Below are 14,700 nucleotides of genomic sequence, written 5' to 3'. Positions count from 1 at the left end.
GGTATCAACCTTGTGAGGGAGGTATGTAATGTTCTAGCAAATGATGCAAGGTAGGTTGTCTCCCCTCCATTTATTTGGGATTACCTCTCTATGTTGGAAAGCCCCCTATCTTCCTTTGGGACAAAATTGTTGAAAGGATGGAAAGAAAACTATCCTCTTGGAAATTGAATGTTTTATCTCTTGGAGGTAGACTAAACTTGATAAAGGCCTCTCTTTCCAACTTACCCATGTACTATCTATATTTATTCAAATGTCCAAAATCCACTATTGTCAAGATTGACAAATTACATCGATACTTCTTGTGGCATGGAAACAATGAAGCTAGGTTTGTACTCCTTGAGAGAGAGAGAGAGAAGGAGGGAGGCGGTTAACAAAGCCCTTCTTGGGAAATGAATATAGAGGTTTGGAATAGAAACATATAGTCTATGGCGTCAACTAATGGCCGCTAAACATGGTATTGGTACCTCTCCTTTTGGATGGAGGACTGAAGACGGAACTTTGTTCATTTGGAAAAAATATTGTTAAGTTGGGTCCCATTGTGTTTGACAAGATCTCTTTCTCCTGGGCAATGACCACAGGAGCAGGTTTTGGCTTGATAATTGGAGCGGAACTCCCACTTTGGTTGAATGTTTCCCCTTTCTATTCTCCATATCCCTTGACCCAAATACTTCAGTGGGGAATTGCTTCATTGACAATGAGAATGGGGGAATTTGATTCTCTCTGTTCAGAATAAATCTTTTGGATAATGAGATTGATGAGTTTATTGCTCCCCCCTCTGCAGGGCTTTCTCCTTCGCCTTTTGATGGTGATGCTTTATATTAGACCCTTTCTTCCTCAAGTATATTCTCGGTTAAATCCTTCTACTGGTTCTTAGCAACTCTTGCATATCCAAATAAATGTTGTCATATGGGTGCTCTCTGGAATTATGGTGTTCCACCAAAAGTGGCGGCTTTTGGTAGGCTGCTTGGAAGGAATCATATTCTTATTGTTGACAATTTGAAGAAAAGAGGAATGATTCTCCCCGAATGTGTCTTCTATGTTCAAGGAGCGAGGAAATTTTGGACCATCTCTTTATCCATTTCCCTTACTCTCTTGACGTCTGGTGGGGAGTCCTTAGATTGGATGGAATGTCTTGGACTATGCCCACGTTTGTTGACAATCTCTTCCTCTTCTGCATGCGGCATGCTGACTTTGGAGGTGTTATAGGAAAGAGGAAATGGAGAACCCTTTTACTAGCAGTTTGCTGGGCCATTTGGGCAGGAAGAAATAATCATTGTTTTAGGAATAGGAGTGTATCCTCGGTGGATGTCTTCTCTAGAGTTCTCGTGTTTTTTAGGGACTAGGCTCCTTAAATTCTTTTGGGGTTCTTTCCAGACAATGGTTTGGTTGTTGTATTTTTTTCGTTCTTTTAGTTTCTGTTTAGGTTTCTTTGTTCCTTTTTCATTTTTCTTTTCTCTGTATAGTTTGTTGCGGTTTTTTTTTTTTTTTTTCAATTTTGTTTGTCTTTTTTCTTGTTATTGCTTCTCCTTTTGTCTTTCAATAAATTTCTCATCTTTCAAAAAAAAAAAAAAAAGGCTGCTAACACCGACTTATTTATTGAATCTTAGTACTCAAATTGGCATTTGTTCAATGAAAGAAGAATCTTTATTTTTCTTGCAAAAACTATTGACATATTTCTCTTTGCATTTCTTAGCAGTCCACATCATTCATAATTTATTTTGTAAGTATTGAAATAAAATATGATTTAAGAATAGTATTTTATCAAATTTTGTTATTCTTCTATCCAATGTTCGAAATATCAGTATTGCGTTACGTAACCCTTGGGATACGGATACGTATCAGTTATCGCATGTAATATATCGGTTGTATCGTGTAATGTATCGTTGTTGTTGGAAACATGGGGAAACATTAGAAATTGGTCAATCTTTTCAATGAAATTTAAATGATTTAAAAATAATAATAATAATAAAATACATTAATACACTTACAAATCAAAACATTACAAAAAACAAGTGCACACAATAGGTTTTCTTTGTATGGGGTCCTAATCTATGCGTTGTCTAACTAAATTGATGCATTTATATTCAAAGTCTATTCATATAATTTATAAATGTAAGAAGAAGTGTAAACACAAGCAATACATTCAAAAGCAAAAGAAGAATCACTAGATAAGGTTACATACATGTTTGATTTTGATTTTATTCAATTTTCCACAACTCGGTCCTTCTCCTCCAAATCTCGAAATCGAATCTCCCAATCCATGATTTTCATGCAAAACATGAAAATTCGTGGATTTGTAACAATTTGACACTGATTTAACATGATTAAAAAAAAAAAAAAAAAACAAAGGATCGAAGAAAAAGCTCACCGGATCGAACATGTGGGATATATCTCACTATTTGTGTGTTACGTATCGCACAGGTGGGATACAAGATATATCATGGGATATATTGGCCGATATCGTCGATATTTAAAACACTGCTTCTATCAACCTTTAAAAGTTAATTCAAAATGGACCTTGCTTACTATAAACATGCATATAGTTTGTTTTGTAAGTACTAAAGTAAAAAATATTATTTACAAATAATATTTTATCAAATTATGTTTATTCTTCTGTCAACTTTCAAAACTTAATTCAAGATGGACCTTTCTTACAATAAATTTTGTATTAGGCCAGTTATATCGTTTTACGGCAAAACACGATATTCATTCATTTCAGTCATTCATCTGAAATTCCACAAAAATATCCAATTGTAGATTGTTTGTGTTGTTGAACCATGTATAGATTCAATGTAGCTTGTTATTGTCACGGCATATGAAACCAATAGTGATAATTCTAAAAGAAACTGGATACCTAGGGCACCAGTTGGATGACTGTTTTTTCTTTTTTGATGTTCCAGGTCAGACATAGCTTGGAAAGATGCTAACTATGCTCAGATATGGGAGTATCTTCGAGATGAATATGAACTGACTCAGAGATTTGGAAGCCTTGATTTTAAGCTGAAGTTCGTGGAGGTATATCTGAGCTTATGCATTTACTTTTGGGATATTACCTTTTCTTCATTTTTTCTTCTTTATTTATTTATTGATTTTTTTGCAATGCATTAGATCGCTTATAGACCGCATTCTCCTCCCACTGAAATGTTTTGATATTACTTTGCAGCACAATATTCGCTTTCTACAAGAAATTCTTCAGAATAGGAAATCAGATTTTCTGGAATGGCTTATCATTATATTGATTAGTGTTGAGATTCTCATCTCTGTTTATAATATTGTCCGCGAGTCCACAATGACTTAGCTTTGACATAGAGAGATGCTGGAAGCTAGAAGAATGTCAAGTTTAAGATTGAAGGTGAGAGTTTTGCAACTGTCATTCAAAATTAATTAATCTTTTCTTCTCCCTGCAGTCCATTATGAAGGTTTACTATGTTTTATACAGCAGTAGCTTCTCCTGTAAATTACATCAGTAGCTTCTCCATTTTTTATTTTTATTTTTTTATTTAACTTATGGGGAGTCAGATAAGGCATGCAAGTTAAAAAAAATAAATCGATTTATGGCTTGAAACAACTTCCTCATGCATAGTTTGTTAAATTTAACAAGGTAGTGATGGCATATGGATTGCGATGATGCTAAGTTGGTAACTCAGTTTTTATTCAGCAGATTGGTTCAAGTCTGATTGTGTTGGCTGTTTATGTGGATAGTGGATGTCATTGTAGTTACAGGTAGTCATAGCAAAGGAATTGAAAAACTAAAAAGAGTATTTGCAATAGTATTTTTATACGAAGCATTTGGATCACCTTTGTTTTTGTTTTTGTTTTTTTTGTTTTTCCCTATATAAGTTACAAGCAAGGTATTTCGTAACAGTAACTATTGCCATAATGGCCACCACCGTTGCCTTTATGATATGGGGTGTAACAACCATTATGGTCTCTCTCTCTCTCTCTCTCTCTCTCTCTCTCTCTCTCTCTCTCTCTCTCTCCTTTTTCTTTTTTTCTTTTTTTTTTTTCTAAGAAAAAAAAAGAATCGAAAAACCTGTATTGGCCGTGTAATGGTCCATTACATGGTTGTTACAACCTTTATAAAGAAAAAGGTTGGGGGTTGTAATGGCCTTTACGAGTCATCTTTTTCCATAACAGCCGTTACAGCCTTTATGACCTCCTAACGTGTAATGGTTGCCACCGTTACCTTTATGTAATGGCCTTTACAACCCTGTAACGTCGTTTATGGCACACCGTGGTTGCAAGGCTTTACTCTATTACGTTGCCTGTGGGAGTTTTGTGCTCTCATTGTTAGTCTCTAGCCTTGGTGGAGGGTTGCATTAGGTTGGCAGCCAACGTCAAACTTATGCCATAACTTTCATAATCAATCAATAAAATGTAACATTCCAAACTCATGTTAGGGCGTTTCTTGTAAATGAAACGTTGCATCATAACCCAGTGTGGTGAGAAATAGGCTAGGGTTAGCTAGGGTGTCCCTTGGATGCGATGTGCTACAATGACACCCAGTTGTTGTGAGAAGTAGACAAAGGTCCCTTCACCATCTGATTGCTCGCGGGTAAATAAGCTAATATATAGTATAGGAGCGTAGGATGTCTTGCCACATTGAATATTGGAACATTGATTAATAAGAATATGGAGTTAGTAGTGATGATAAAATGAAGGCAAGTTAACATAGCTTACGTTTAGGCGACCAATTGAAAAGGGGCCAAAACTAGAGAAATTGATGGATATAAACATTTTTGTGTGTGTCTATATATATATATATATTGAAGATTGTAGAAAATTTATTAGAAGGTCAAAGAAAACAAGAAATAACAAAAGAAAACAGAAAAAGAGAGAACAAAAACAAGACAAAAAAGGCTAAACAACTATACAACTTAAAGGCCCAACAAAAACACAACGAGTGAAAGCCCAAGAATCACCCCTTTTTTTTCGGGGGGGACTACATGACTAATTTGTGATGTCTTTGAAGATCAAGCTAATGACCCAAGCTGACAGGGAAGAGGAGTTCTGGACACAACAATTCCTCTCCCGCCAAATAGCCTAGAAGATTGCCAAAATGGAGAGCCACCAGATGATTTGCGATTGGAAATCGAGTCGGAACCACATTGCTAAGCAAACAGAGGGTCCCGTGCCAAGCTCGGCATGACCTAGGAGGTGCCTAGACTATCAAGGATGGAAGACCAGTTTTCAAAAGCGAAGGGACAAAGGATAAAAAAATGGCCGATGGACTCTTCCACCTAAAAGCAGAGCAGGCAAGGTGTTCCGTGTCTGTTACGATACGCTCATAAAGACCGATACGTATAGGTAACGGCCATGACTGTTATGCAATACGGGGGTGAAACGGGACAGTTGATTTTTTGGGACCGTATCGGCCATTACGGTGGCCATAAAGGCCATTACGGGTCATAACGACCGTTACCCCCGTAACGGTCAAAAAATGACCAGTTTTTTTCTATTTAAATCCAATTTTCCCCTTCTTTTTTAAAAAAAAAAAAAAAAAAACTTTTCTCATTCCAAAAACTCTGCTAGATCATTTTACAATAGATTTCGACGACTCTTACTATAGTTTTTAATATTAAAAATTATAGATTGAAGTGATTTGAGTGAATAAAAGCTTCGATGGCCTTTTTTTTTTCAAAAAAATGAAAAAAATGGTATTTATGCAATTTTTCTTAATTCTAGTTTTAATTCTTAATTGTGATGTGTAAACATTAGATACATATAATCATGTTCACAAATTCACTAGACAGCCTGATACAACACTCTCACCAAAGAGTGGACCGTTACACTACCATAAACATGTTCAAAATAAAATAAAATAAAATAAAATAAAAAATAAAAAAATAAAAAAAACGAATATGTATTTGGAATATCTACATTATTCATGATTTTCTAAATATTTTTTCAGAATTTTTTGGGCAAAAGAAAATTTTCAACCGTTAGGGTGGTCGCAATAGTCATTACGCCACCATATCGGCCGTTATAGCCGATACCCGTATCAGTAATGGTGGTGACTGTTACGGCCACCATTACCGATACGGAATACCTTGAGAGCAGGCACACATTGGGGAGGCACATCCCTCACCTCTGGAGATTGTTAATAGTGAGAATTCTTCCTTTAGCGAAGAGCCAAATGAAAGCCGCAATCTTTAGAGGAGCGCCAAAGACCAGATGAAAGGAAAACCTCACTAGCTAGAGAAGGGTTGTAGTTGAGGACCTTGAAGAAGGATCAGACTAAGAAGTTGTCAGAGCTCTTCTTGGACTAATTGAGCACATTAACCTCATCAGACGAAGGACAACTCTCCCACAATAACTCCAGAAGACTAAGAAACTTCCCCAACTCTTCTTTTGAAAGAGGTCTCTTGTAGGGGGGCACACTACCCTAGAGCCAACATTTAAAAGCAAGAGGCAACAAAATAAAAAAAAAGATTTGATGCAACATAAGCCAAAGTAGGAAAGGAAGCTAAGGGCCAAAGCAAAGCCCAAAGGTCCACCCAAAACCTAATATGAAGACCATTCCCAAGAGCAAAGGAAAGCCCCTCCAAAATCTGAGGTTTGAGAGTGGAGATTTTGCTTTTGACATATAGGAGGCCCTGTAAAGGGTAGAACATTCCCTGAACCATCCTACTCCCTCCAAACCGTACTTATTGGCAACCAATTGCCTCCACCAACCACTCCTATAAGAAAAACCACCAAAGCCATTTGCCAAAGAGAGCCAAGTTAAAGACTGACAGGTCTCAAATACTAGCACCTCCATCAGAGAGGGGCTAACAAACTTCAGAGAGGAGATTGAATTTGTGCCCCTCCAAGTTTCCTTTCCAAAGGAAATTTCTTCGAAGTTTATCGATTCTCAAGACAATCGATTTAGGGCAATGAAAGAGGGAAATGAAATAGGTGGGTATTTAAGATAGAGAAGCTTTGATCAGAGTTAGGGGTCCACCAAAGGAGAGGTACCTACATTTTCAGGAGGCCAACTTATGCTCAATATGCCCTATAACCACATCCCAGAGATGTTGGACTTGCTTATGCACAAGGGCAAGCCTAAATAGGTGAAGGGAAAGGAGGTAGCTTTGTAACCGAACACCAAGGCAAAGTGACCAAAGTTTGAGGAGGGGAGGTTAATTCCCAAGATCTCGGTTTTGGAAAGGTTGGTTCGAAGGCCAGAAATAGTCTCGAAGCAATGTAACTTTCCATGAAGGTTATCAACCATAATTCAGAAGCCTCACATAGAAGGACGAAGTCATATGCAAATTAGGTATGCGAGACAGGGGAGCCTAGAGCGTTCTCTCTCTCTCTCTCTCTCTCTCTCTCTCTCTCTCTCTCTCAAGATGATGACTTTATTAAGAGACCACCCCAAGAAGGGGCGGGAAAGAATACAAAAAAGGAAAAGAAAAATTACAACCCCAAGATGACAATTAGGACACCAACGTCCAAATCCACACCTTCCACGTAAAGAGGCAATGGAGGAAAAGATGGTCCACTGATTTGGTGTCACTCTTGCACAATATATAAATATTCAGAAGCTCCAAACCTTTCTTACATAACTTATCCATGGTTAGCACTCTATTCCAACCTACTAACCACACAAAAGCTGCCGCCACCTTTGGAGGAGCTCCATACTTCCAGAAGCAATAATTGTGAGAGGAGGGGGAGGGAGGGATGTTGAGAAGTCTATGAAAGGACTGAACTGAGAATTTTCCTGACTTGTGACCTTTCTAAACCAATGAATCTTCTGATGACTCATCAAGTGAGACACTTTCAACCTCTCTTGAAGGCTAATAAATGCCTCCACTTCCACATCCAATCCCCCTTCTACAAGGACTCAAGGAGGCCCCCAAACCCTCCTTTAGATCAAGAGAGACAACTTGCAACTGAGCTATTTTTATCTGGGGCTAAAAGGGTTAAGCTTAGAAAGGTTTCCTTAAACAAACTATCATCAAGCCAAGTATCCTCCCAAAAGCAGATATGGGAGCGATCACTCACCACAAAAGAGATGCCTTCTTTGAACTTTAGAGCCATTGATAGAATCACTTTCCAAACCCCTAAAGCTTTATACTGCGAGGAGTCTTTGATCCACCAATCACCACCTTCATGACTCAGTGCCATACTTAGATGCTGACACCTCCCTCCACAAGCTATTAGATTTCAATGCGAATTGCTACAACCGCTTCCCCAAAAGAATTAGATTCACATAATCTAACACTCGTAAACCAGCTTCCCCATCTGATAAAGGCTTGCACACTTTCTCCCACCTCAAAAGATGGGATTTTTTCCTCTCTTGCTTGCCTCTCCAAAGAAAATCATGCCTAAGCTTTTCGAGTTTAGCCAACAACGATTTGGGGTATCTAAAGAGTGACAAGTATAAAGGCATGTTAGAGAAAGCTGCTTTAATTAAGGTTAAGTAGCCCCCCAAAGAAAGGTGGCGACTCTTCCAAGAGGATGGTTTTCTTTCAATTCTTTTTACAACTAGGTCCCAAAGATGCATCTCCAACTTTCCTAAGCAAAGCGGAAGATCGTGATAGGAGGATGGAAAGGATCTCACCCCAGACCCAAATATCTCCACGAACCAGTGCACCTCCTTTTCCAACATGTGCACTCCATGCATCTCACACTTTGAAGAATTCACCTTCAAGCCGGAAACCTCTTCTAAGCAAGTGATGATTTTCTGTAAGTTATTGACAATACATTCGTTTGCCTCACAAAACAAGATTGTATCGTTCGCAAATTGAAGATGAGTTATCAAAGGACCCGGAGCGGCCAAATTAAATCACCAGATTAAGCCCACTTCCTGACCTTTTGAGATCATTTTGCTCATGGCCTCAATTACCACCACGAACAACAGGGGAGATAGGGGATCACCTCGATGTAATCCTGTAGCCTTCAAGAAACCTTAAGGTGAACCAATTACTAGAACTGAAAAGGAGGTCAAACTCACACATTTCTGAATTCAAGATCTCCATTTCCGACCACAACCAAAACGACCCAACATGATATCAAGAAACCCCAATTGATGTGATCAAAGGCCTTCTCAATATCAAGCTTATACACCACCCCTGCTTTGCCTTCTCTAAATTTAGGGTCAATACATTCATATTCTAGCAATGCACAATCTAATATCTGTCTCTGACAATGTTGTCAAATCGCATATGCGATTGTATGCGATTAGCATATGTTGTCGCATATGCAATCGCATATGCCATGGCATATTTTTTATAAAATTAAAAAAAAAATAAATTAAGAGGAACAAAAAATTTAATGAAAAAATTCTAAAAAAATAGGAAAAACTTGCCTAATTAGTACACATGATTGGATTATGTTATTTTACTTATTTCGTTATAGTTTGAGTGTTTCATTAAGTTATATATTTAATTACTTATATTATATTATATAAAATTTAACAAAACAATCAAGCTACATTAAAAGAGAACTAATTATTATAAACTTCGAACAAAGAAATTTTACTGATAAATGGATAACTTGAAACAACTTACAAACTATAACTTACAACTTAATTTACAAAAAGCAAGCACAATTTATAAAATACAAAAAATAAACTTACTTGAAATAATTGTAGATAGATTAGAGTAAGAGAAAGAGTAAGAGATTTAGAGCTTTGGAGTAAAGAATAGTGAAAATGGAGGGGATATGAGTGCCTATTTATAGGCAAAAGTTCTCCAAATTGAAAAAAATAAAAATAAAAAATAAAAAATTTGCTTCCACTCTGGCTATTAGGAAATATGTGATCGCATATTGGTCGCAATACTTGTTGCCAGGATCGCATATGCCATCATGGCATATGTGATTCGATCCATAGTATGCGCATATGCGATTGCATTTGACAACAATGGTCTTTGATCTACAAAAGCACTTTGATTGTCCGATATGATAGACATGAGCATTTGGAATCTAGAGGCGAGGATCTTTGCGAGAATTTTAAATGCACTCCCTAAAAGGCTAATTGGTCTAAAGTCTTTCAGATTTTCAGCACCTTGAGACCCCAATTCGTTGGATAGCCCTTCCCTTTTTGAAAAACTTCCTTAACAAAAGTAACCACACCCACCTTCACCTCTCTCTAGAATACTTAGAAAAAGGCCAAAAGGAAGCCATGCGGCCCCGGGGCCTTATCCCTTCCCCGCAAGCGGCAAATGCCGCTTGCACTTCCTCCTCTAACACCGGGCTTTCAAGCGCGGCATGGGCTTCTGACATCCTAGGAAAGTCCAGCTGATCCAACCGTTCCCAATTCTCCTCAGTCAGCAACTGCTCATAAAAATGCACTATGGAGCTACAAATGTGCCTTTTGTCAACCACTAGTCTCCCGATTACCTCATGATTGTCTGTACGGTTATTTCTTCTCACACTAGCCATATTGTGGAAGTAGTGTTCTTATCCCCTTCTTGAAGTCAAGTTGCATGGGATATTTGATGCCATTAAATATTCTCTTCCTTTACCCTCTTCTCATACTCTAATAAACAAATCTGATCTTTTTCTTTCATCATGAGATCAGGCCTCCCTCTTCTTTCGTTTCAAAGTCTCGCTGAAAGAATCGCGTCAGATTCCTATTACCTTCTAGTTAGTACCACCTTCCAAACATTAAGTCTTCCTTTCAGCATTTTTAATTTATGGCTTAAGATAAACCCCACAAAGCCCTCCACTTCAAAGGAAGCCCCCCACTTCTAACCAGGACAATTCAAAACAGAATGGTCTTAGGCCCCAATTCTCCTCCTCCGCATCAAGTAAAATGAGCTTATGATCTGATATCAATCTAGGAAGACCAACTTGCTTGGACATTGGGGAACTTTTTAATCCATTATTTCACCAAGTCTAGGAATCTGTCAAACATTGGGGAACTTTTTAATCCATTTCACCAAGTCTAGGAATTTGTCAAGAATTGCCAGGATCTCCTGCATATTTGACATCTCTCTCTCTCTCTCTCTCTCTCTCTCTCTCTCTAGAATTCTACTCATGGACCTGGATTTGATCTTTTTAGAACTGCTCTTTCCAACTCGTGGACCTGGATTTGATCTTTTTGTGAAAATTATGACCTGTCCTCTGAAAACAGAGAAATCCTCTGAAAGTTGAGTATCTGATTTGACAAACTCAAGAGGGTGCCACTATGCAAATATCAATTATAAATGAATGATACATAGGCCTAACTAATCAGAAAACCATAAGAACTTATATTTATTCTGAAATAATCAATCCACGTACTTAATTATTACAGTCAAGGTATAGGTTGAAGCTAATTAACCTAAGTACTTATTTATTACAGTCGAGTATGTAGATTGAAGTTAATCAGTACAACTCACAATGCATATGTGGTTTGTTGCCCACCCGAATTGTGCAATACCCATCAACACTTTCACATAGTAAATAGGAGTTGTGCATCTGCTGCAGCAGGGTTTGGTACTCTACCTAAACCATGCTTTGTCAGTGAATTTTCAGTAAATAGGAAGGGCATTTTATTTATGCCTTACAATATGTAGTCTACAGAATGTGTAGATTGTATGCCCAAGTGATGCATCTCAAATAGGATTTGCATTTACACTGATTCATCAACGTGCAAACAATTGTGTTTTATATCTCATGAAGTATAATTCCATTCTAGAGTTACCAACTGCCTGCCTTTCTGATGCCAAAATTGGGTTTTCATCTTTGGCTATGATGTGTCATTGAAGGGAGCTGTATGGTGGAACTCAATCTGCATTCGTTGATGCAGAGGGGCTTTTCCTATCAATCCCCTCTTGATGTCATCTTGCAGTTCTCTCAGTGGAAGAGCTGCAAGAAATCCTTTAATGAATTCTTTGCAGGAAATCTTTCCTTGACTAACAATGTCTCGGAAAGAACCATCATCCACATCTGGTCGGGCTCCGTTTGAACTACTATCCGTATTTTCTTTTGATTCCACTTTCTGGTTGCTTGGCTCTGGCTGCAGTCTATAAAGTACACTTTCGCTGTTGAACTTAATGATGTAGGCCTGATTGCATCCCTCACAGAGTCTCTCTCCAAGCGTGTCAATTATATAAATCGCCTTGCTTTCTACCTTGAGGACAAAGAAGTGATCATTCCAACTGATGATGTAAATTTGTTCTTCTGAAGCAGCAGAACTAAGGAGCTCGTCCCATATATTGTCAAAAGACATTGCTTCCTGCAGGAACTCGAAATTCTTGGGCATGTCATCGAGTACAAAGAAACCTATGTAGGACCTCTCAGAGACTACTAAAAGTGGCCGTACTTTTGCTTCTAATATGGTCTCGAGGTCAAAGTGCTGATCTGTGAATTTCTCCTTGTGGTTCTCATTTGCACATAGCTTTCTCCATTCAGAAGACCCTTCGCGGATTAGATCATCGAATTGGCATCGTAGCGGAAGAGTTTTTGGATTCCTATGCAGCCAGTCAGCAATAATCGCGACAAGAACTGTGCATGCACTTCCGCCCGAAGCTTTCTCACTACGCTGATCGATGGAAGCTAGAAAGATCTCTGTAACTAGCTCCATTTTCCCATCTCTGCTGATCACGTGTCTCTTTTCCCAAGCTCCTACCTCAAACTGATTGTCGTCTTCAAATCCTGAAGCCTGAAACCTTTCCCCTGGCTGAACTTGTGAGGTTATTTCGAAATGAGTGCCTGATTGGCGGCGCCTATCACGGTCAATGTCGTCTCCACCGTTTTCACCGTATGCTTTGTTTATCAGTGGTGTTCCTTTCGGATGGTGAATTGCTCTGAAACTCAGCTTCCCTTTGTTACATGAAAGGAGCCTGACAAGTGAAGGTTGCTGGAGGGGTTGGTCGGCAGTGGCTCGGAGGTTCTCTGTGTTCTCAGGTTTGCTGTATTCAAGCATGCCGGTAACTGAGCTGGCAAGTTGATTCACTGCAGCCATCTTCCCATAGTTAAATTCAGGCTCCTCTTCAGAGGATAACTCTGAGGTGGGTTGGTTGGGGGAGAATTTACTGTCCCTTGCATCATCATTTTCGATTTCTGGTTTTAGATTTTGGAATCTGTTGCTCTGTTGTTGAGGTCTCATGCATGACAGTGAGGGTATCATTAGAGCTTGAGCCAGTGGATGTACTGTGCTTTGGTTTCTTTGGTGCTCAGAAAGCTTGAGCTTTACCTGAGAAAAAATGTAATACAGATGAGGATAGCACGAATCATATCTAGAATGCACAGTGATCTGACCCACGACTTACTGTTAAAGCTGGCACATCAGTATAACCTCTGATGTTGCAGTTGATTGGGATTCTGATGGTTTCCTCAGAGGTTGTGATGGGAGAGGCATATTCAGCAATATCCATCGAAACTTTGGCAAGAAGTGAAGCTCTTCTGTCTAAATTCTGACCAAATTCCTGAAATTGTTTGACAAGTTCAAAATGAATAGCTTCCTATACTCTCGCTTTGAACGGAAAGGGAGGATGGGTCCCTACTCATGGCTCAGTGGTAGACCCTGTGGGTTTCAACACTGAGACGGGTTTGAGTACCCATGTGGTGTGTGAGGGTGTGTGTGTTAAAAAGAAAAAAGAGGAAGACCTAGCACCAAAAATATGTGTGGATAGATGCTTACATGAACCTCTAGATTGATGACCCAACATCTGAGACTTCCATTCTTCATCATTTTCATCTTGCAGACATGGTCAAATTCCTCATTCCAGCTGATGGTGCCGTCCATTTGGATATGCTGTTTTGAGGTGCAATTCCTGTGGACTCCTTTTGATAAGTTATGAATTCGGCTTCTACAACCTCTCCATTCTATCTGTACAATCAATTCACTGGCTGGGGGATTCTGTAAGCCCATTGTTGGTAAGCCTTGGAGACTCTGGATGATGAGATGGAGCTTGAACCTCCTGGTGGTTGCAGGAGTGGTACAGGTCCCCCATCTGCGCATTCCGGTAGCAAGAAATCTGCAATTGAAGATTCTGAGGACCTACTTTCTTCTTCTTCTTTTCTTGAATGGGTGGAGGAATATCACAAGAACAGTTTCATAATCCAAAGGTGTGAATTGTAGATAAGTGTCCTTGGTTTGGTTTGTTCTCTAAGCTGATTGGCAACCCAGATGCTCTTACAGGCTGTTTCAAGTCAACTTCATCACAGGTAAGCCAATTTTAAAAATGTGTTCTTAAAGGAGTAGTTATATGGGAGATTTGACTTGTTCAGCACCAAAACTTGGTCCCTCTAGAATATACCTGCAAACTTCCCTGCCCTTCTACCCTATACTTCTTTCATTACACCAATCAAAGGCAACGAGTTGGACCTGTTTAAATTGAAGTTGAGCCACTAGCGGGTAAATCACCACCTTGTCATGTGTGTTTGACATCCAACCCATCCAACCCCACCATGAAGATCACTTGTTGCAGAAATCAGCATGATCAACGAGTCAGGTGCAACACCTGATTGTAATTTGGATCAGATTGGCGGCTGTCCATTGTTTTGTATAGTGTGGCCCTCCTGATGTGTGGATTGGCTTGATGGTGGTGCCAATCTTTTGGATGGTTGCATGACACACACAATTGATGGTTTGGTTCTTGTAGTACTTGTATGCTAGGGGCCCGTTTGGCCAGTCGGATTGGAAGGGATTGGATGGTATTGGAAGGGATTGAAAGTTAAATCCCGGGATTGGCCGGGCGTGCCAAACAGAGTCGGTGATCTGATCCCAATCCCATGGATCTTAAGACAATCCACTGACAACACCATCATTACCTTTAAATCCCA

At 39.1% G+C, this 14,700-nt stretch overlaps 2 protein-coding genes across 3 annotated transcripts in view; one reads left to right on the top strand and one right to left on the bottom strand.

Annotated features, from left to right (window-relative positions):
* Positions 1-14,129, top strand: part of LOC131253259 (protein RETARDED ROOT GROWTH, mitochondrial-like) — a 63,753-nt gene extending 49,624 nt beyond the window's left edge. The window contains exons 6-8 of one of the 2 annotated variants that reach the window (XR_009175063.1): positions 2,901-3,015; positions 3,164-3,352; positions 13,620-14,129. Coding sequence is in view for 1 of the 2 variants with exons in the window: in XM_058254195.1 (XP_058110178.1) it covers positions 2,901-3,015; positions 3,164-3,298 (250 nt within the window). In the remaining variant the exon portion in view is untranslated. Of the gene's footprint in view, positions 1-2,900; positions 3,016-3,163; positions 3,798-13,619 lie in introns of those variants that run through there. The other variant, XM_058254195.1, reaches the window with a different exon arrangement.
* LOC131254235 (uncharacterized) lies at positions 11,660-13,786 on the bottom strand. Its single transcript, XM_058255230.1, has 3 exons — positions 13,556-13,786; positions 13,185-13,340; positions 11,660-13,108 (listed from the first exon to the last, which is right to left on the bottom strand). Exons 1-3 carry the CDS (start codon positions 13,784-13,786, stop codon positions 11,660-11,662), a joined length of 1,836 nt encoding a protein of 611 aa, XP_058111213.1.
* Positions 14,130-14,700: the final 571 nt, after the last annotated feature.

This window comes from Magnolia sinica, chromosome 8 (assembly GCF_029962835.1).
Source record: "Magnolia sinica isolate HGM2019 chromosome 8, MsV1, whole genome shotgun sequence".
Taxonomy (NCBI): domain Eukaryota; kingdom Viridiplantae; phylum Streptophyta; class Magnoliopsida; order Magnoliales; family Magnoliaceae; genus Magnolia; species Magnolia sinica.
Note: the sequence above shows the minus strand (reverse complement) of the source record. Positions and strands in the feature narration are given on the sequence as shown.